This window comes from Psittacula echo, assembly GCF_963264785.1.
Source record: "Psittacula echo genome assembly, chromosome: 2".
NCBI classification, from domain to species: Eukaryota; Metazoa; Chordata; class Aves; order Psittaciformes; family Psittacidae; genus Psittacula; species Psittacula echo.
Genome location: NC_137737.1, coordinates 18,902,253 through 18,923,225, shown reverse-complemented (window position 1 = coordinate 18,923,225; position 20,973 = coordinate 18,902,253). Strand labels below are relative to the sequence as shown.

The 20,973-nt window shown below is 39.6% G+C and overlaps 1 protein-coding gene across 3 annotated transcripts; it reads right to left on the bottom strand.

Annotated features, from left to right (window-relative positions):
- Positions 1 to 5,660: 5,660 nt before the first annotated feature.
- On the bottom strand, positions 5,661 to 20,839 carry OXNAD1 (oxidoreductase NAD binding domain containing 1). Of its 3 annotated transcripts, none has more exons than XM_080639670.1 (7): positions 20,493 to 20,839; positions 20,152 to 20,215; positions 16,565 to 16,671; positions 12,972 to 13,113; positions 9,604 to 9,846; positions 6,691 to 6,799; positions 5,661 to 6,030 (listed from the first exon to the last, which is right to left on the bottom strand). In XM_080639670.1, the coding sequence occupies exons 1-7, from the start codon at positions 20,621 to 20,623 to the stop codon at positions 5,876 to 5,878; spliced, it is 951 nt and encodes a 316-aa protein (XP_080495796.1). In that variant the 5' UTR covers positions 20,624 to 20,839; the 3' UTR covers positions 5,661 to 5,875. The 3 variants fall into 3 exon arrangements, with proteins under 3 accessions (XP_080495796.1, XP_080495797.1, XP_080495798.1); XM_080639671.1 differs by having other exon boundaries at positions 6,691 to 6,733; XM_080639672.1 differs by having other exon boundaries at positions 6,691 to 6,730.
- Positions 20,840 to 20,973: the final 134 nt, after the last annotated feature.

Here is a 20,973-nt window from a genome sequence, read left to right as displayed (position 1 = left end):
CACACCACTTTGAATATTCATCTGATCGGGCCAATAGCACTCAAGTTGAAACCACTGGATTTCACATACGCAAAGTACAGTGGTGGTGGTGTTTTTCATTGATTAAAGAGTTTTTCTGTTTTTAATTCAGTGGTTTAACCACAAGACTGGAATTAACTTCAGTTTATAAAGGTATTTTTGAATTCTTTCATTCTGCTTCTTGAGATTAGACTGGAATTCCAGTAGCCTCAAAAATAGGTTGTTTCAGTTGTTCTACTTAGATACAAGTTCTCTGCTCTGTACAGTTTTAAGTACTTGTTTGTAGATTTTATTCGTGTAAGATCCTTCTACTGGTGGTTTCTATATCAAGGACTTGCTTTGTATTACTATTGTTTTAAAATTCACTATATTTAATGAACATTTTACTAGTAGAAAGTGTTGCAGTAGAGCAAACTCTCCGAAGTATTTGGAATAGAAAGTGTTTCTTGGATTGCTGTTTGACCTGGTGTGACTGGATCCCAGCTGCTTACAAAACTGAAGAGAAATAAAGGTCATGAAGAGATTTCTTACTCGTGGTACTTGTGCAACTGCCAATAATTTGTCCCCAAGAGGAGCTGGGCATGTTTAAGTGGTGGTGAAGGGAGGCTCCTTATTATCAAATAGCAGTACTTACCAGTGCTAGAGAACTGGCTACTTGGTTTTCTGTCTGACAGAGCATGTCAGGGTCCATAGGAAAGTGGCACTTGTTTATGTGAAAGCTCAGTTTAAACGTTTGTTCCCATAAATGCCGGAGTGGCTTAGGGTTGGGGAGATTTGAACTTTCATGGGGTTTCAGTTTAAAAAGGGCAAACAGTTTTGGTTTTATAGTCACATAATCAGTTCCAACTTGTGACTTTGAATCATGGCTCTGTGGCTGCTTTGTGCATCTTATCTCAGCTGCCTCTGCCATTGGGGGCTTGAAAAAGCAAGACCACCAGAGTGGTGGAGGAAGTGAAGGCAAGCAGTCATGCCCTTATCCTACAGTATGAATGGAGAAGAGAAAGGGCTGGCCCAGGGCCCAACTCCTGTGTCTGGAGGAAGTGCGGGGAAATGCACCAACAGTGGTGAGACTGTGTGTGGCCGCAGTGGTACAGCCTTAACCTTCATCTCGTGGTGGGGTTCAGGGCTCCATGCTGACTTCTCGCTCAGAGAAGCCACAGTTACGCTGAGCCACTGGCTCCACAGTGGGCTTTGTCACCCCAGCAGAAGGTGGAGAGAGAAGCCAGGCCCTTTCTTTTCCCACAGAGAGCCACCATGTTAAGCCCAGCCTATTTTTTCCCCCAAACTAGGCTGAATCTCCCATTAAGGATGCAAACTAACCTTACCATGCCTCTCTTGAAGGGAAGGAGGCTCCGGTGAGTATTGCTGGCAGGCCTGGGGAAGGAATGAATGAGTTGTGTTACCATGTGTTACCAATGGTTACGCCGGCTGGTGACAGAGAAGCATGACAACTCACACAAGTGTCATGCTGGTGTATTTTAACCTGAATGTGTCCTTGTTTGTTAGACCAACAAAATTCAGGTGTGTAGGTCCATCTTTGAAGGAGGAGGAATTACGCATGCCAGTGTTCAGAGCAAGTGTTTATCTGGACAGTGGTGAAATGGGATAAGTTCAGCGGAGAAAATGCAGCTTGGACAATGAAGAAATGCCAGTGATTGAATGAAGATGGCAAAGAGGAGTGAGTGGCTGAGTTGAATGAAGGATGAAAAGGAGGTTTGCACTGAAACAGCAGGGGGGCAGGGGGGGCAGAACTGTGGTGGGGAGAAGTCCAAAACATTGAAGTATCATCATGAAAACAGTGTCTGTAGAGTTTAGGAGGCATTAAATGCACAAACAATTTGACTGGCACTTCATTTTGCATATTTTCATTATTGGATCTGTACGCTTGAAAACAGCGTAATTGAAATAGCTCAGACGAGTTTTAACATATGCATGGAAATGAAGCCAAGTATAAAACAATGTACTTGTATTTTTTGCTAATTTGGCTCCTCTTTCAGCCTCAGTTTCTGAGGTGAGCAGAGGAAGGGCTCTGCATTAGGAAACCCATCTTTTTCACTGTACTTTTATCTCAGGGAGCCAATTATGGGGCAGAAATAAAGCACCATCAGCTATTCATGAGGCATTTCATCCTCCCAAACTGAAGGGGTGTAGGAAGAGCAGATACTAATTTCTTGCTGATAAATGCTTCTCAAAAGCAGGAGGAACGCTGGCTAACAGCACCAGCGCAGCTATGAATTCAGAGCTGTAGATGCAACTTGTGTATCTCCCAGCCTGTCAGTGGAGCTGTGCCTCTGGCTGTAAAAGGTGATCCTTGCCAAGCCTCTGCTGGCTGAGAAGTGCCTGTGATGCCACGTGCAGCTGACTGCCTTACCTGGATGCTGAACGGGGGAGAAAGGCTTTTCCATTTAATTGCTTTGTGTTATTCACTCTAAAAGCTCCTAAAATGAGGTAATGATGACTGAATAGCCACTCTGCTTCCAGTTAATGAATGCAGATCCCATGGGAATACCTCATATTCATTGTACCAAATGAGCATGCAGTGAACTGGTAAAGTGTGTGTCACGGGAAGAAGAGAAAGATTCAGTCTAATAAGGCTGTAACACCAGGTAACTACGATCTATCTCACTAAGTTTAAATGTGTAGATGGAGACATGTTGCATGCCTCATTTTATTGGAAAAAAAAAAGAGAAAGAAGTATCAGTCTGCATTTTCTGTGTAGTTGCTCCTGAGCTGATGGCACAAACGTAAGAGGAAAAAAGCAGTTTCTAATATGGCATGTTATGGTTCAGTGATGTGATGAGGATGTTTCTCCACCTCAGTAGCTGCTGAAGAGCAGGGATTGCTCTCTGTTCCTGCCAGTGTGGGCTAATATCACATTTATTTAATTACTTGTAGAGATATCTTCATGTATAGAAGAATTTTCTTTCTTTTTAAATTATTTATTTATTTCCCTTTCCCCCTCTTCAATTACAGAATCACAGGATGGTTTGGAAGGGACCTTAAAGCTCATCCAGTTCCAAACCCCTGCCATCAGCAGGGACACCTTCCACTAGACCAGGTTGCTCTAAGCCTCTCAAGTCCAACCTGGCCTTGAGCACTGCCAGGGATGGGGCAGCCACAGCTTCTCTGGGCAACCTGTGCCAGTGCCTCACCACCTTCATGTTAATTCCTGATATTTAATTACGATGGAGTCAAATCCAATAACATAGTTTAAGGTGAAACTGATGTTTTGCCACAAGACCATTAGACTCTAGGCTAAAGATGAGCCTTCTGAAATATTCTCAAGTGTCAACAGGAACAGGCTATGGAGGAAAAGGGATGTTAACACCTTCCCTAGCTTCCTGGCTCAGAAATGGCATTTATTCCCATTACAAGCATGATGGCAAGAAGGAGTTCAGTGCCCGTTGGCAGGATTACCGTGCGAGGTAAGAACGAACTTAAGAGCTGAGGTTCCTGCTTTTTGAGGTGGGGAGGTATGGAATTGTTTTCTTCCTCCATCTTTCAGTGCTCTGTGTGTGCGTTTAATGCTGCTCCTCAAGCGCGTGAGCCTATACAATGAGCGAGATGTGTCCTTGCCCCACAGCACTGGTCTGAGTATAACAGGGGATGACAGAAAGAGGTTAGAGGGAAAAGAGGAGGATTGCAGAAGCAAGGGGGTTTGAAATGCCTTTTGTTAAATGGACATTTTGGCGCAAGGCTGAGGAGTGGTTTGTGAACGAGATGTTGTTTGGGCTGAAGAAAGTCTGTGCGTTAAGGGGAAAAAAAAAGGGTAAACCAGTTCATTATGCATGTAACAATTTAACAGTCATATGAAAACCAGCATTTAAAGGCTTCTTGAAATCTCTTTGTCATTACACCAATAAGCATGCAGGAGCCTCATGCATGATTTTTATTTTAGGGCACCAGGACTTTCCAATAGCTATTAGTGCATGTTTCTAGAAAAACACCCAGCCTGCTTCCTCCAAGCATCAAGCTCTGACATGTCAATTGCCATCTTTGAGAACACAAACCGCCGTGGTTTTATTTTCTGCGACAAGCACGCTGTCCTCTTTACATTCCAGAGTGAACAAACAAGGAACCATCCCCTGAAACATGGGGACTTGGAAAGAATCTTCCTCATTTTTGCGGGAGGGGAGAGACATCCCCCCTGGGGCTGCAGCCACAACTCATTTTGGCTGCCCTTAGTACTACACACTACAGAAAAACGCAAACCTCAGTAGATGAGGCTGCAGGCACCAGAAGGTGAAAATTCACAGGCACTCTCTCATCATGGCACCCTCTTTGACTCCCAGGAAGCACTAGGACATTTCAGTTGTTCCCTCAGCTTCTGCAACAACTGCAGCAGTATTCCTGTGCTGCAGACAAAAAAGGGCCGGAGTTTCTCAGTGAGGCTATCGCTGAGGCTTGAGGTGAATGTGGATGTGGCAGAAGGTATAAGACTCAGGTAAAAAGAGGTTAAGGCTCGAGGCTAAACCCAGCATCCAGAGCTGAAATGACTCTCTGGGAGGACTGGAGCTGGGCTGCAGGCTGTTTTAGCCAGGCACTGGAAAGTTACGCTCGAAATACATAAAGTGCTGCACACCAACTGTACTGCTGAAGCCTGGAAATCGGGTGATGGGATCAGTATCTTTGCAACCTCTGAAGGCAGAGCAGAGGGATCCTGAAAGCAAGAAACTTGCTGCATTACCTATTTGACTGTTGTCTGAAACATGTAACTCAAGGAAAGGAGGCACTAACAAAGAGAAGGCCTTACATAACATATTTAGCATTTTTAATAATTCAGTAATAATTTAAACTTTTTAATAATTTAAATGTTCATTATTGAGGTCTTCAAATGTACAGTGGGAATCTCCATCACTTAAGGACTTGAACTGTCTACAGCAGTATTTAACAAACTCATTATGGCTTTTTGTTAGTCTCATCATTGCTAGGACGAGTTTTTCTACAAGTCAAGGGAAGCAGCTTTACTCAGGAAGGGACCTGGTGTCAGTCACTGCACCCAGAGGTACACTCCTACCCTGAAAGTGTAAACTCTTCAGAGACTCTTTTCCAAACTGAACAGGTATCTCCTGGAGACTCCTAAAACTCAGTGCTGCAGCAGGATTATGGATGTGCCCTGCCCCAGCTGCTTTAGAGGACACAGCCTGTACAAGCTCAAGCTGGATGGGCACTCACAGCACCAGCAACAGAGGCAGGTTCCTGTGAGTAACTCCCATCCAGCTCTATCAGGGGCTAACACTCAACACTCCTAGCTCAGGTCTGAGTCTGATTATGAAAACATGCCTTCTACTGTCAGCACAGTTGCCTTCCTTAAATAAACCACATAAAAGGCAGGGGGGTTTTCTTTTAAGAAGATGTGGCAAGAGGGAAGTCACAGCAACTTGACTTCTATAAAATATAAATGAAGGATACAGACCTGGGGAAAGCAGTGTGTTGTCATTAGCACAACAGCTTGGAGCAGAGTCAGAAGTTGTGAGCTGAATTATTATTTGTTATAAACTGACCTGGCCCTTCTGCACAACTAATTCTCTGCAACTGCTGCATCAGGCACTCCACGGCTTCCAAGAAGCTGACTAACAAACAAGTGCATAAAGTGAAAATATGTTGCTACCTGTAAGAAGTTAAGCAGCCCATCAAAAAACCAGAAGAGTTGATGTCTTTAATATAAAATCATTTTTCCCCCCAAAAGCAGCAGCATTACAGTTGAATTATGGTTACATTAAAGGAACATTCTTATGATTGAGGACATCTTCCTGTGTGAAACAGAATCTTCCAAATAATTCATAGTCCATTTCTGTACATTTTAGCTTATCAAAATACACTAGAAAAAAAAAAACAGTATCATCTTCTCTGTCTACTACCACCATTTCTCAAAGAAAATACAGTTTCTAGGAACACCAATGTCAGACAGGAGTTTGGATATGGATTCTATCATCGGAGGTGGACCGCAGATGTACCATAGAGTATCCTTGGATACATGTTTTTCTAGATCCTTTTCAGATATTCTTCCCTCTGACAAAAAAAAAAAAAGTAGGAAACGAGAACAGAAATATTAATAGGAAGTAATTTCAAAAAGAATGACTGGTTTGAGGTATTTTAAGCTCTCATCTCTTAAAAATGCCCGGCCTGTTGAAGGATAATCGCTACCGAGATTGGAGGCTTCCAAACCCATTTGCTCTTCAGGGGATTTCAGTACTTCCAGTTCGAAGGCACAGGGCATTAGTCACTGAAGAGGAACATGGTTTACGTATGACTAAAAATCCCACTTTCAGATGAAAAAAAAGAGGTATCTCTAACACAAATGCAACAGAAGGGGAAATGTGAAGTGTCCCCTAGAAGCAGTTAGCTTCTCCTTCATCAATCCCACCTTCAGCAAAGTAAACACTTTGCTTAATAGTTTCTGGAATAAAATTTGCAGTGGGAAATTCCTGTATAAAGTTTGTAATTAACAGAGGAGGGTTATTAGAAATGAAAACAAAAACTGCAAAGGTAAAATGTTTCTCCAGAGCACAATACATACAGTGAAGTTATTTAACTCACATCTCATTTTGAATCTTTACATGTAAAAATCCTATTATGCATATAGCTAAATTATGCATTTAACTTCATCCTCTAGGATGTAATCAACCTTAGACTGCAGATATCGTGGCTGTACCTTGCCATGATCTTTACCTGTAACATGTGGCCGAAGCTCTTCACAGACGGGTGAGCTCTGCTGGGTGACATGGAAATGACACATGATTTTTCCAGGAAATGCATTCATCAAACCAAGAATGTTTTTCTGTAATGTTAAACACGCTCGCTTACACCACAGGCCAGTAAATCAGAGCAGATGTCTGCCCACGGTCCCACAACACCTGTGATTATTACCCAGCACCAAGACTACTGCATTTCAGCACTGAGACCTCAATGGACTTGACTTCACAGCGCTGACCTGCACACATACACAGAACTTCCATAACTGGAACATGAATACACTGCCAGCTGTGTTGTCAGTGCTCCTCTCCTATTTTACACAAGGTTGCAATTTGTAAGATTTGGACCCAAGAACCAGTTATGTCCTTTCCTGACTTCCTCCACATACAAATTCTCATTATTTCCATCCTTCCACATCCATGGGTTTTCCATTTAAAAACCAAAACTCTGCAGTGTGCATTTACCACTTGCTAGGAACTTTTTGAGTCTTGTCTCCTGTATCTAGTAAGATTACTGGTCCCTTTACTCTTTCTCTCATGTTCTCCAATGAAAACCAAGTACAGTGTAATGCTAATGCTATTTTTACCAGAACAGAAACTGTAATTTTCAGTTCCTTAAGTCACAACTGTGATAGTTCCCACCAAAACCCCAGTGGCTTCAGTTCAAATCACAGCAAAAAATAAATCAATCTGTCAGTCAGATGCTGCACTTAGTTCTGAACCCAAGATGCAGTTACTGCCTAGACTCTGCGCTAGTTGGGATTTTCACTGCAGGAATGGACACTGGAAATTCTTTCTTAAAATATCCTGAAATTAAAAATAATGTCTACTCTGTGAACAGGTAAATTAGCTCATTTTGTTATGTGTTTGCTTACTCACTAGCTACTACAGTGGACAGTCTGCCATAGGCTGCTTAACACAAATCCTCAGACAGATTATATTTTACAGACAAATCTAGTTTCTGATTCCCTAAGAAGCCACAGTGTGACAAGCAGCACAGACAGTACCTTTCACTGTTCCACCAGCACCTGCTTTTACTGTTCTAGATGTGACTCTGAACTTCAGTCTCCTTCACGTTGAAGAATGTAGAATTTGATAGCACCTTTGAAACTAACCACGTCTTCTTGATTTAAAATCTCAGGACTAGGCCACAAAGCATGCCTAAGGTAGTACTTAACCTGCTTAAATAATCCTGTAGTCATTCACAACACCTCTTAGTAACCCCTCACTCTCTAATTCAGTGACATGGACACAAAATGGCAAATATACACATGATATCAACCACCAAAGTACCATTTTCTAGTATCCTAAGGCAAGAGATGGGCTCTCTAACCGAATGAAGAAGAATTTGAACAGCTCATCAGCTCTTTGCAGCCTGGTGATTTAGTGTACAAAATGAAGCTGACCACTAAGGGAATTCCCTGAGGAAAAAGGCCTAGCCCCAGCATCCCAGCCACAATAAGAAAACACAGGTCACATTCAGTCCACGTGAAATCAGGAAAGCCCAGCTAACTGCCATCTCACAGTAGCAAAGTTAGGATGCCATCTCTTGTCATTCTAACACTGTCTGCTTCTGCCATTTTAAATAACGGGATTTCCAGAAGCACACACAGTGCCTCTGCCTGTGAAATGACAGCACAGCCAACATGAGAATTAAACCAATTACATCCGCATCATCCCCCATCCCTGTCAGCCTACCCACAGCTGCTTCTGCAGGGAACTGGTCCTTAGTGACAACCAAGCAGTTCCTCCTGGAGAGTTGTGCAGATGTATCTCATAACAGCATAAAGACTCAAGGGATCCTCAATTCCTCAATCCTCTGCACAGGAGATATTCCATATACATGTTCTGGACTTGAGGGGAAGGATGTACTTTTTAAGCACTGTGACATTATTGTGCTCTCTTCTGTCCCAGAAGCATTAACACAAAAGCTCTGCTGTCATAACACTGCTGAAGTGACACTCAGGAAATAATAGCTCCTGCACTGAAACAAATTCAGTGTGTGCTTAGAACAGGCTGGGAGACCACTAGTTGGCCAAACGGAAGAGTAGATAGGTTCCAGTTTATCATTCTGCTTCTAACAACAAACATGATTTTCTGAAGAAAGCAATCAATCACCTTTGTATCCAGAAATACAGTGCAAATACAGAAGAAAAAGTAATGATGGATCCTACACACGATTTCTGGGATCATGATAAATTTTCAGCTCTTTCTTACCATCAAAATCTTTCCATACTTCAAAAGAAAGTTCAGTCATTAGGGATGATTTACAGAACCTGTGCTAATTTGACCCTACAATGTTACTGGTGAACCTTAATGGCTGAGTGCGACAACTGATCCTTAACTGCTAAGTAAATGTTACTGACACACTGTATGAGCAATTTTACAAGCAGGTATAAATCCTTCATTCATATACTAGTACCCAATAATAACTAAACTAATGCATTATCAATAAAGCTCCCTTACTATATTGGGAACTATCTCCTCTGGCTATAGTTGCTCTTGCTAGTCTTTAAGTTCAATACAATCTATACTGAGACTATGTGATTACAGTGTTTTAGCATACAGCATTATGCATACTATTAGTGTGTGTATATATATATTATATATAACCTTTCATACACTATAATGCTTTTATGACATGACAGTAAAATGTAGCTGACAGTGGAGTCAATGAGACCAGGTGTGTCCACAGTAACACGTTTACATTTTTCCACTGGCATAAGTAACAAAACACACATGGGTTTTGAAGCATAAAGTGAATTTTGAATGTGTTTGTGCAGCTTCTTCCACAGAGGGGCTGTCTGGAATTTGGCAACAGGATGATACACACACTAATAGCTGAGTATCTGTGATCTACATTTAAAAAAAACCCCAACTTTTAATTTACCTTAAATAAGAGTTGACTTGAATTTTTCGCACTGTAGTACAGCTTCACTGTTCCCATTTTGTATCCATTTCCTTTACCTTCTTGGTATCCATGCAGATCTGCTATATGCAGCAGTATAGAAAACAATGGGTTAATTCCAACACCCCCTGCTATCAGCACTAGTTTTACAGGGGAGTCACCAGGCTGAGGATCAAAGAAGAAATCACCTCCCACTCGCAGGGCAACTTCTGAGTCAAGAGTACACTAGGATGGAAAAGAAGATATTTACTTTCAAAACTCAAAGCAAAAGCTGAAATACACTTCTTCTTGCACCACAGTCACAAGACTCTCTAGGCTGGGATTTTTATTGACCAGTAAGGGAAAGCTGAAATACTTCAGATAGCTGGAAACCATGTTTGTTTTAATCTGCTTCAGTGTCTCTAGGGATCTAGTTCTCCTTTCAAAAGTTTCACTCTTCGGATAAGGCAGGATGGTGACTCCCCCTTCTCACCCCCATAAGAGCTGGGACAGGAGTGATTCATGCAAGAATTTTTCCATAGCAAGATGCGGTTGTGAAAACCCGAGGTTAACGTGTGAGATCACACTTTTACCCAAACCCAGCCTCATGTCAAACGAGGCCTTGCTATGAGGTCAGAGAAGGAAGCCACAATGAGTGGCACAGATGCAGAAAGTTTTTCCATTCCCATTCCTGAAAAATAAAAACCACCCAAAGTGAAGCAAGCATCCATAAGAATATTCCTGCAGAACCCCTTTGGCATTTCCAACTTCAGAGTTGCAGAAGAAGGAAAATCAGGGGAAAACCACCTCTCCTCCTCTCCACTTGTACATAAGAAATTCTTTCTTAGAGAAATTTGCCAAAGCATGTTATTTTGATACATGGAAAACTAAAGCTGCAACAAAAAATCCCCATTTGGGTCAGTATATTCTTGGTAAACCAGCACCGCATCCCCGAATGAAGGGTGAAACTACAGTACAGAGAAGTCAGGCAAGTTCTCCCACCTCACTGCAAGCTGACAGAACAAATAGCTGCTGAAAACAGAATTCATTTCAGGCCATATACTGGGTTTAAAAAACAAAGAGCAGAGGAAACCAAAGAAGGTGGGAAAGGAGGAGAAGAAAAAAAGGAAAGCTACAAGAACTGCTGAAAACCTGCAATGAATCAGTTACAGAACAAAAACACTGCCTCCAAAAAACTCTGCTGGTATCGGGAAGCGGTAATGGAACAAAAGGACTTCCATTAATGACAAGTGTACAGTAAGAAAAGGCCTAAACACATAATAATTCTACCAGGAAGAGGGAGGCAGTTTTGGACACAGGTACTGCACACAACACAGAGGTTCCAGAACTGGTGAGCATGGCCAGTAAAAAGAAGTTTCCTGCCTTTCTTAATTATTGCATAAAGTATTTGTTCTCAATGAGAGTGTAAGACAATCAGCATTCATTAGCTAAGACTAATTTGTCTTCCCCTTTCCAATGTACACTGTCAAGCTTTCCCATGTTTTATTCTGGTTCAGAAATGCGTGAGTGCAGAAGTGTTCCAAATTCCTGTGGCAGGAGTACATAGAATACGGTACCCTGTATGGAAATAGACATTTTAAGGGAGAAACAATCTCATTATTGTCTAATCTGCCTCCTTAACCAGCCAGAACTCATCAAGACTGGACATGGCCCACAGGAAGAATCTCTCTTAATCAGGAGTCTCCTACATATTTCAGTGCTTTGGCCATGGCAATGGTATCAGTAAGTCAGTAGTCAAGAAGAAAAATAAATAATAAGACTCTGGAGTAATATGGTGAGAAAGTGTCCTTTTGCCTAGTCTGTACATACAGCACTGGAACAGTTTATGCAGAGAAGTGAAGCAATCAATACATTGCATGTACCTTTTTCTAAAGAAAAGGCTATGAATCCCTACAGCTATCAAGTACACTGTGCTAAAAGTTACGGGTTTATATATAGTAGTATTAAAAATTAAATACCCCTAAACCCGCAGATATAGTGAGTAAATGAGTACTATTTCCATAACACCTTTTACCCTGAGGTACCTTCTTTGAGAAATTACTTTTAAAGAAGTAAGTACCAGACTTTTCTCATCACATACACAACCTTCTAAATTCTAGGTTGCTATTTTCTTCTTCTTTCCTAAGGAAAAGCATTCACTTTTGTTTAGCTAGGCCAGTCCATATGTACCCTGGAGATTTCTCCACAGGATTATCAGGTTTGACTTAGCTTACCAGCTAACTAATGATTTTCCTATGAATCCATCCCGAAAACTCAGCAACAGCAAAGTGATTTGCAGGATCAAAAATCACAGAAGAGTCTTCAGAGACTGCGAATTATGAAGTTAGGCTTTCACATACTCTAAGGAGCAGTATCAAAACCCAGACAAACCTCTTAGGCATTACAGGGTCTGCTGGCATGTGCGCTCCAAGTCCTGCACAACATCGCATGAAGGTTATTCTGTTTATGTTCCAGTGGAGATAACTTGATATGACACCAGTTAAAATCCACCATGTGGATGGTCACATGCTAACTACTAGATTAGCACCGCTCTGCATATTCTCAATTCTAGTAAATTTGCATAAACGTTTATTATAAGTGCTGGCCGCTGAACAAAACTGCAGCAGTTGTAAGCCTACAAGAATCTGCCAATTTAAACTTTGCAGCCACACTTCAGAAATATAAATGCCAGGCTGGGAACAGTAAATAGGACAGATCACATGTGGTTGAGAAAAGAACAAGAGCTGATAGGACAGATCACCTATGAAATATGATCAGCAACAGAAATAGGACTCTTCTGATTACAACTAAATGGCATAAATGGACAAACAAGAGACTGCAAGAGGCCAAAGTGTCAGACTTGACTTTTAATGCAGCAAAAGTCAAGCCTTGGGTTATGCCAGTATTACAAAAATATTGCATGTTTAAACTAATACTATAGAAATTCTGAAGTATTCTGCTGGTTTATCATTTCAGAAAAACTGATCTAAATATCTCCCTTTGCTCCCCCTTAATAATCTCTATTTGTATTCATCTGACAATGATTCCAAGTTTGTATTTGTTGAAATAGGCAGGAACCATGGCAAGTTACCAGATGTAACTCTGCAATGTGTAACACAGCCTGCTGTCAGGGACACAAATTAGAACAGAGGTTTTTCATCCAATTTAACATCCAATTTCAGTCCCTTACTGAACAAAAGATTTTAAGATTTACATTGTATTAAAAATGGTTGAATAATTCAATGGGAGGTTTGCAGTTAATAGCAAAATGTGGTCTGAAATCACACACACCAGTCCCTCCATATTCCCCCTCCCCCCAGAAATAAAGAAAGATAAAAAAGCAGCCAGATCTCACAGTTAATCTTATTTACCTCAGTGTGAATCCAGTGGGCAGGAGGATGATCAGTGTGCTTTACTGCCAGCTCTAATATTCCTTCTCGTTTCAACAGGCCAGGGCTTGAACACATCGAGAACCCCCCAACTACAGATAGTCCAGGAATAAAGAAATCAACCCTAAAAATAGACCAGAAACAAAGGTCTAAAAAACCATAAAAAGCTAACAACCCCAAACATGGAAAACAATAACCACAATCACATGGCTGCCCTTGCTTCAGTTATCCTTCCTGTACAAAAACATCTTCATTTCCATAACACAGCTTTTCCAAATCTTGAGTAACGCCATTTCCTTAGAATTATTTTCATCTAGAAACATGTCACCACCTTTGTTAAACTAACAGGTTTTTAAACCATTCTGCTTTTAGCATTAGATGCCACATCTTACAACAGACTGGAATTCTAATTGTTTAAATCAATTATTTGCATATTAAACCAAAACCACAATATGGAGTGGCTTAAATCCCACTCCTTTTGGTCCCTATGATGGGCTCTTCAATTTTCCAGCATAAGAAGACTGGGAAAGTAATTTTAGGGAAATGACCTTAGATTAAACACTTTCTTCTTTCTGGAAATAAGAAATACCTGAAGTAATACCTCAGTCCTTACAGAATTCCTCATGTGAGAAGGCAGTGCCTAGCAGCAGCATTGCTTTACCTGCGGTGCCCTCTGGTGGCAGCGATCTCTTGCGAGGAATTTGGAATAAATTACTGCAAGTTTTTTACAGTTGAAGTAAAGCAGACATGGGTTTCTACAGATTAGAAGGTAAGACATGGCTAAGCTTTTACAACACCAGCAGTTAGAGAGTAGGGAGGGCAAGCCACTGACACATATGAGCTATAATTCATTTTCATAAAAGTAAGGCTTTGATATTTCAAATAGAGTCAGGAAAAGTTAGAAGCCGATTTATGATCTAACATTTAAACTCCTCTGTGTTGCATACATCTTTAAATACTTTGGTTTTCTGCAGTACATGACAAACTCCTTGTATTTCAAAAGAAAACTAATGTTTAAAACTAATTGCACTGTTCCACTTAGGAACCAACTAGACTGGTAAGCAATGCCAAGTACTACAGAATCATTATGCAATCCAAGCCCAAGTTAGGCTGGTTCAGTATTAGTTAAATGAGAATACAAGAAGAAATACAGACTGCAAGGCTGTATTCCTCATGGTGATCACAAATTCCTGAGGGAGGAGAAAAGCCCTTTGAACAGTTCACTGCTTTAAAGAAAGAATCTTGTCTGCTTACTCTCCACAAAGCTTCACCCTTTGAAGAAAAAGATCCTCTCTTTCTCTTGAAGCATGTACAGTGATACACACAATATTACAGTGATATCACTTTTAACTTTATGCTTGATGGTGTATAAAGGTATCTGATCGCAAATGAAAGGTCAGTAACAAAAACAGTCAAGAAGGCTTTTGCAGCCTCACTGACCATGGGCTCAGCTTTATGGGTAATAAGGATCTAAGAGATTAGAAAGGACTCTTGTATTGCAGCATTTATTGTATCAAAGAACACCTCAAGATGCTACTAAAGCTCTTTACTACCCTCTGGTGGAAAATAATCTTACTACTTACATTAATGGAAAGGAAAAAGGAAATTGCATTTATGCTGTAAAGTAACAGCTTACATTTAAGTCAAAATGTTCTGCTTGAATATAAGTGAAATATTATTTGTGCCTGCTGAGGAAACATACATACAAAACCAAACATTGCTGTAAAACCCAACTCAAATGTACTTTTTGCCTTTCTAAAGTACTAACGTAGGTGTATGTTTCCTTTTATATTAGTATTTCTTTCCCAGTTACATAATTATATGAAATTTCAGGGCATGGTATACCCTGTTATAATGGACTGGCTTCTATTTCTGATGGTCTGCCTCATCTTAGTTATGTGTAGGAAGGATAAGAGGACTCCCTAAAGAAATGCTATCTGACAGCTGAAGCAAGAAGAGCAGCGGGAGGGGGGAGGGAGGAAACAAAAAACCAAACTATATAAACCCACAACAAGTTGAGGTCTGAAAAGATGTAAAATAGATTTGATGGTGTTTTTTCATTTCCCTCCTTTTAAGGGAAAAGCCAAATCTTTGAGAAACAAACAATAATTAGCAATTGTTTGATCAGAAACATTAAAACCATAACACTACTTCTTCAAAGTATTAATAACATGCATATACCTCAATGTATGTTTTAGCAATCAAAACAGGCAACAGCAACAAGTCTCTTCATTATTACTTGAAGCCAGATCAAGACCACTATCTGGCAGCACGCTTACAAAACAAATTCACTCTTGCTTCTGAAAAACTTGGTAATTACAACACTTTCAAGAAACATACACATTTTAGTGACAATCTTTGTAACATCTTACTATAGCAAATTCCAACAAGTTGGCCTTTTCTACTCAGGAAATTGTAGCCTCATGTTTTGCAGTGCTCATCAAAAACTGCAACCACAGTTTATAGCTACAAGTATAGAAAAGCTGCTGTACACCTTACAATAGCATTAGCATACTTTCAAGGAAGAAGAAAATGAAAAAGAGTAATTATAATTAAAGCTTTCCCTTTCCAACATGATAATTTCTACAACATTTTTGGAGGGTAAATGCACTTTCCAAGTACTGGCAAGCAAGAATTTAATATGAGTCACTGCACATGTGCAAAAACTGCAACAAATTACTCCACAAACAAATTATTGCAATCAACATCTTGTGTTCTGGTTCTAAATTTAAAAGCCAGCATATTAACACTACACAAGTAACATATGCTGTTAATACCCTAGCAGCTATACTTTGATTCCAGCAAAACCACTTTCAGATGGCCTAAGCCAATAAAAAGTTCAGGAACCTTTAAATGCCCAATGCCAGAAGCAACTACTCCTAGTTTAAAATTAATTTCTAAGAAGAAAAAAGAAAGAGTGATGGAGTGGGAGTATTTTAACAAGGAATGAAGACAAACATGAAAATATACTATTTCCCTAGGGAAAAAAAGTTAAGATTGCTTAAACAAACAGCTCATTATTTCAAAGGCTTAATAATTCCAGGGGGGTTTATTTTCAGGTTTGCCTACCTATATTTATCTATTAATCTGACTTAACAGGCTTAATTTTCAGGGTGGAAACTTCTAGGGCAAGAAATAAAAGTTAACAGGCAATTTTGATTTAATTATAAACCCAAACTAAGTAACTTGCGAATCAGCAGTCTCAGCTCCACCATATAACTAACTAGTACAGAAAGACAGTAAAGGCAGCCTGCAGAATGAAGTGCAGTGTACTTCAAAGCACTCTTGAAGAAACAATGTAAATGCATAAACCAGAGGAAAATACCGAACAATCAAACTGAACATTTAAAGAATTAGCAGGTTTTGCTCTTTTTAAAATTACTATTAGCATATTTAATAATGGCTGGTTTAAAATTATGCCAAGTATCAGCTGGTTGACAGAGCACCCAGTAAGAAGACATTGCATTATATCAATTAAGGATTTTTTCCAAGGCTCAAGTATCAGAGGCCTTTTAACATTATGTTACAGTGCACTTCTGCTAGTAATTTTCCTCTCAAATACTGGAAGATCTTACCACTGTCCTGCTTTGAAAGTAAAATCTTTATTTGTGATAGCCAAACGAAGCCTTTTGACTGTCTCCGATTCATTGCTGATTCCACACACTTTTGCTTGTGAAATTACCTAACAAAAGAAAATAAGACCTTGTGTTACATAGAGATCATCTGCAGCAAAAGTACTCCAGAAATCTGTGTATGAGAGAACATGTGAAATGATGGGTATCTGTGCACATCATTACCTAAAGCACCAATATTTTTTCACTGAGGCAGAGAAACAAAAATGGATTCACTTACACAGTCACTGAATGGAGAAATAGTTTTCTACTTACAGTCCACCATGGCTGTCACTTTTGTCAGGGTTATTCAAAGATTGTACACAAACTTTTTTCAGTTGAAGAGAATGTAACAATAAAGAGAAGCAATTGCTAGTTATCACTTCTCAGATTCTTTTGACATCTGTACACGCAATCACTCCTGTATCTTCCAGCAACAAAGTACAAAGATCTCTGATATAAAGACTGACAAAGGAAACTTGTACAAGATCGGCTGCTACTGAAGAATTCCAGATCTGTATCTAGTTTTAAGTAATTAAATGCATTACTGAAAGACTACGCATTAATACATAGAGAATTAAGGAAAAAGTACACCAACAAAACACACCAATCAACAAATCAACAACTCTTGTGTTACTGCATTTACACACATACCCATTTGACCACATGTACGAAGACAAGAAAACTGCAACACAAGCATTCATTGCTAGCTAACAGAAGAATTTTTGTTCGGCAGCCACATAGGGGGGGATGCAAGAGCCAGACCTGACACCACTTTGAAAGAGTTTAAATAAGAATTAAGAGAAATATAATGCTTTTCTAAATGAAAAGCAGATTTTGCAATAGGACTGTTCACAGGGATCATCCCACTTCAGCTCCTTGATGCCTATCAGTACAACATGGATTTTCATCCCCTCCCTGACCTTCATTTTCAGGTATTTTTGAGTTATAATTATTAACCTTCTTCCTCTACAAAGAAAGCAATACCTTAAGTATTTTCTACACAGAGCAATATACAGATTTTACTTTGTTAATAAATGCTGGTGTCATTTACCACAGCAGGAAACACTAATAATACCCCCACAACTCCACCACTTCTCATTTGTATAAGATCAAACAGATGAAAAAAACCAAACCCCAAAACTTTAAGCAACTATGCTCTAATTTAAAACACATGGCAGGAAATTAATTTATTCATAAGGCAACATCTGAACACGTCCACTGTCCCATTAAACAGCAGGACGTGTGCCAATTTAAAATGAAGTAGCATACATTTCTTTTCCACTTTAGCAGACAGTATTAAATGGGGACTGCAATCACTCTAAGTTAACGAGAAATGTCAGACCCATGACTTACATGCTTGTTCTTACATACTACGTCCTTTCCATAACTGCAGGAAATGGACATTAAGTTTGGATCTTCTTCATTTCCTTTTGTACTCCTCAGCACACTCCCTAATTTGTTCTTTGGCTGGTAGATCTAACAGAGCACTGGGAATTTAATTCTTCATAGTATAAAGTTATTACAAAAATGAAATTTGAGCCAGGGTGATCGAAGGCATTCAACCAGTACTTTGGACCATCACAAGAGTATCCAACTGGCCCAAACCAAGGCTGCAGAGAGAAAGAGGAGGACACAGGACTCCAGACTTTTTATTTCAAGAAAGCGTTAGGCACCTTTTCCTTGCCCTGGTCCTTCACATTACTGCTCCTCAACAGGAATGATGTGTAGCATGTACACTAACGCAACACAGATCTATGGTTCTTTCATCTTTCTACAGGACTGAAATGGCCAAATAAGGCAATGCAGACTGAGGGATGCCAACTGCTGATTACATGGAATTCAAAACCAAGCAGAGGATTTAAAATAAACGGATTTTAAAGTGGTCACAAATGAAGTAACAAAAAATAAATCAAGCATTAAAAAAAAAAAGAAAACAGCACAATTCTCTGATATGCGGAAAATTTGTGGTAGCAAGAACTTAGCCCTTCTCTTTCATCTGCCTTATACAGCTTTCTTCTCTTCCTAAGGCCTTACAGTTCCCATTCCCTGTTCAACCTCAGGGCTTCCAACACCTCATAAGGATCCATTTTCCACACATTTTCCAGGTACCTTTTTCTGCTTAGCATAAATGCTAAGCAAGCCAAGCAATCAGAAATACCCAAAATAAAATAAACATGGCTGCAAAACTCAAAAGTGCAATCACTTTTTCCATGTCAGAAGCAAAGAAGAATGTGCATCTACCTCTACCTGACTCTACACTCATTTTCTCCATGTACTGACTTAATTTGGCATAAATTGGATTCTCCTGAGCAGCTGTATGTCCACATGCAATGCTAATTTGTACTCAAGAGCTGACATTAGGTGGGAGTAGCTCAGGCACAGCTCTGAGACACATAGTTCCTAAAGCTGGATCACACCTTGACAGCTCTGGTAATAAGAAGCACAAGGCTGCATTTGTCTCATCCATCTGCAGCCTGTAACAAGTCCTGAATGTTCAGGTTTGGGGGGTTACCTACATATCCCCTCCACCCAGCTTCCTTTTGAGAAGGGAATTCACTATGACTAATTCTCAACTATAGTGAGGGAAAAATCTAGCAGAGAGGAAGACTACATTATGTATATAAATGTACATTAACATCTGTGTAGTGTGAGAATAGACTGCCCTGCTGCATGACACATGCAATACTGGCCTGTCATGTCTCTGGCTATTCAAGACAGAGAAGCTAACTAAATAATGGAGAAAAATTTGGCACTGTTTCCCAACTCCTGGGAATTAAAGATGGGATTTTTTTCAGTGAAAAAAGTGCCCTACTAATCCTGAAAAGTCTAAGAAAAATGCGGAATTGTTTTGCTATTGAAACATTTTTGAGAATTGAAGTCATATTCTCCCAGTATTAAAAGATTTCTGAACATCTACTTCAGCTAATTACAGGAAGGAAATACCTACATGAAATACAAGACTATGTTCACCTCTGAATGTTATGAAAACGATGGCTTACTGCACAAAACCAAGATCCAGAATAAGCACTTCTGGATTTTGGTGAAGAATAATGATCTATCTTCCTTGCATGTGAATTAAATTAGATACAAACTAAAGATTCTTTTTATAAGTGTCTATCATTTCTCCCTTCAAAATGTCTATACTTTTTAATCTTACCTCCTATATTATAAAACGATATTTTCCACAGTCTTTGGTTTCAACTTTGAACCAGAATTATAGAGATCCATAAAAATCTGAGAAGTTTGTGTAGAGATCATGGGTATGCGTATGCTTTCGTGACTTACCAGAATCCAAAAACTTGGCCAGAATTCTATCAAATTTCTTGTCCAACATAAATTAAATGTCACCCACAGTTTTTCTAACTCATTACATTCCATCTATTGACTACAAAATACACTTCTTTTTATAACAGTATCAAATACAAAAAATGAGGAGAAAAAGAAGTAAAACAGACTCCAGCAGAAGACAACATGAAACCAAATGTAATTACCCGGTTTCTTCACACACACACAAAAATTACTTACATCGTAAAGAACAGAACACTAACCTCCTGACGAAAATTGTTTGCTGTCCTCTCTAGATGATCCATTTTCCTTTTTGATTTTATTGTGCTGCAACAAAAAGCCAACAAAGATAACTGTCATTCTTACAGCAGTGCTATTGTCCCTTACTGATACGAATTTCTATGAACATAACAATTTACCAGTGTAATCTGAACTACAGATTACATAAATCTAAGTAAGAATTAAGTAAAAATATATAATTGGGAGTTAAATAAGTATTTCTAGGTCTGTAATAATTTGTCAGCTTCATTTTGACAGTGTTACCATGACATTCTCCTTGGGTAAAAAAAAAAGAAAAAGAAGGTTTTGTCTGTAGATAACCCACCTGTTCACTGTGCAGTAACAAAAAGCAGAGTGCCTCAACACCACCAATGCAGAATGAGTGGGAAGAATTCTGCTGGCACCTCTCAGTAACTGAGGAACAGTAAAACCCCTATGAATAGTAGCACAAGCCATGATGACTGGGCCAGAATCACCAGCTCCTGAAAAATACACATAAATATTTGTTAACTGAAATACTCACTGTTTGACATGGCTTGTTTTCACCCTTTACTTTCTTTAAATCAGAAAGGCCAAAGCTCACCTGAAGCTGAAACTAGCAATAGACACAGAGGGTAACAAGAAGGAATCTGAAAAGTACAAAAGTATCATAAAGAATTGAAGTGAAAATGTGCCTACACCAATTGAAGGGGAAGACAGCCTTGTCACAGATGGTATAGAAAAGAATGAAATACTCAACACCTTTTCTCCCTCAGTCTTCACAGACAAAGCCTGCACCCAGACCAACAGTGTTTGGAAAGGAGAGG

Excerpts from the sequence above, each read along its gene's own strand:
- OXNAD1 (XM_080639670.1), bottom strand. The coding sequence starts at position 20,623 with ATGGCTTGTGCTACTATTCATAGGGGTTTTACTGTTCCTCAGTTACTG. Across the intron at positions 20,216-20,492 it reads TGTTACTGCACAGTGAACAG|CACAATAAAATCAAAAAGGA; the intron begins GTGGGTTATCTA and ends TTTTTGTTGCAG. Across the intron at positions 6,800-9,603 it reads CAAGTCAACTCTTATTTAAG|AAAAACATTCTTGGTTTGAT; the intron begins GTAAATTAAAAG and ends TTAACATTACAG.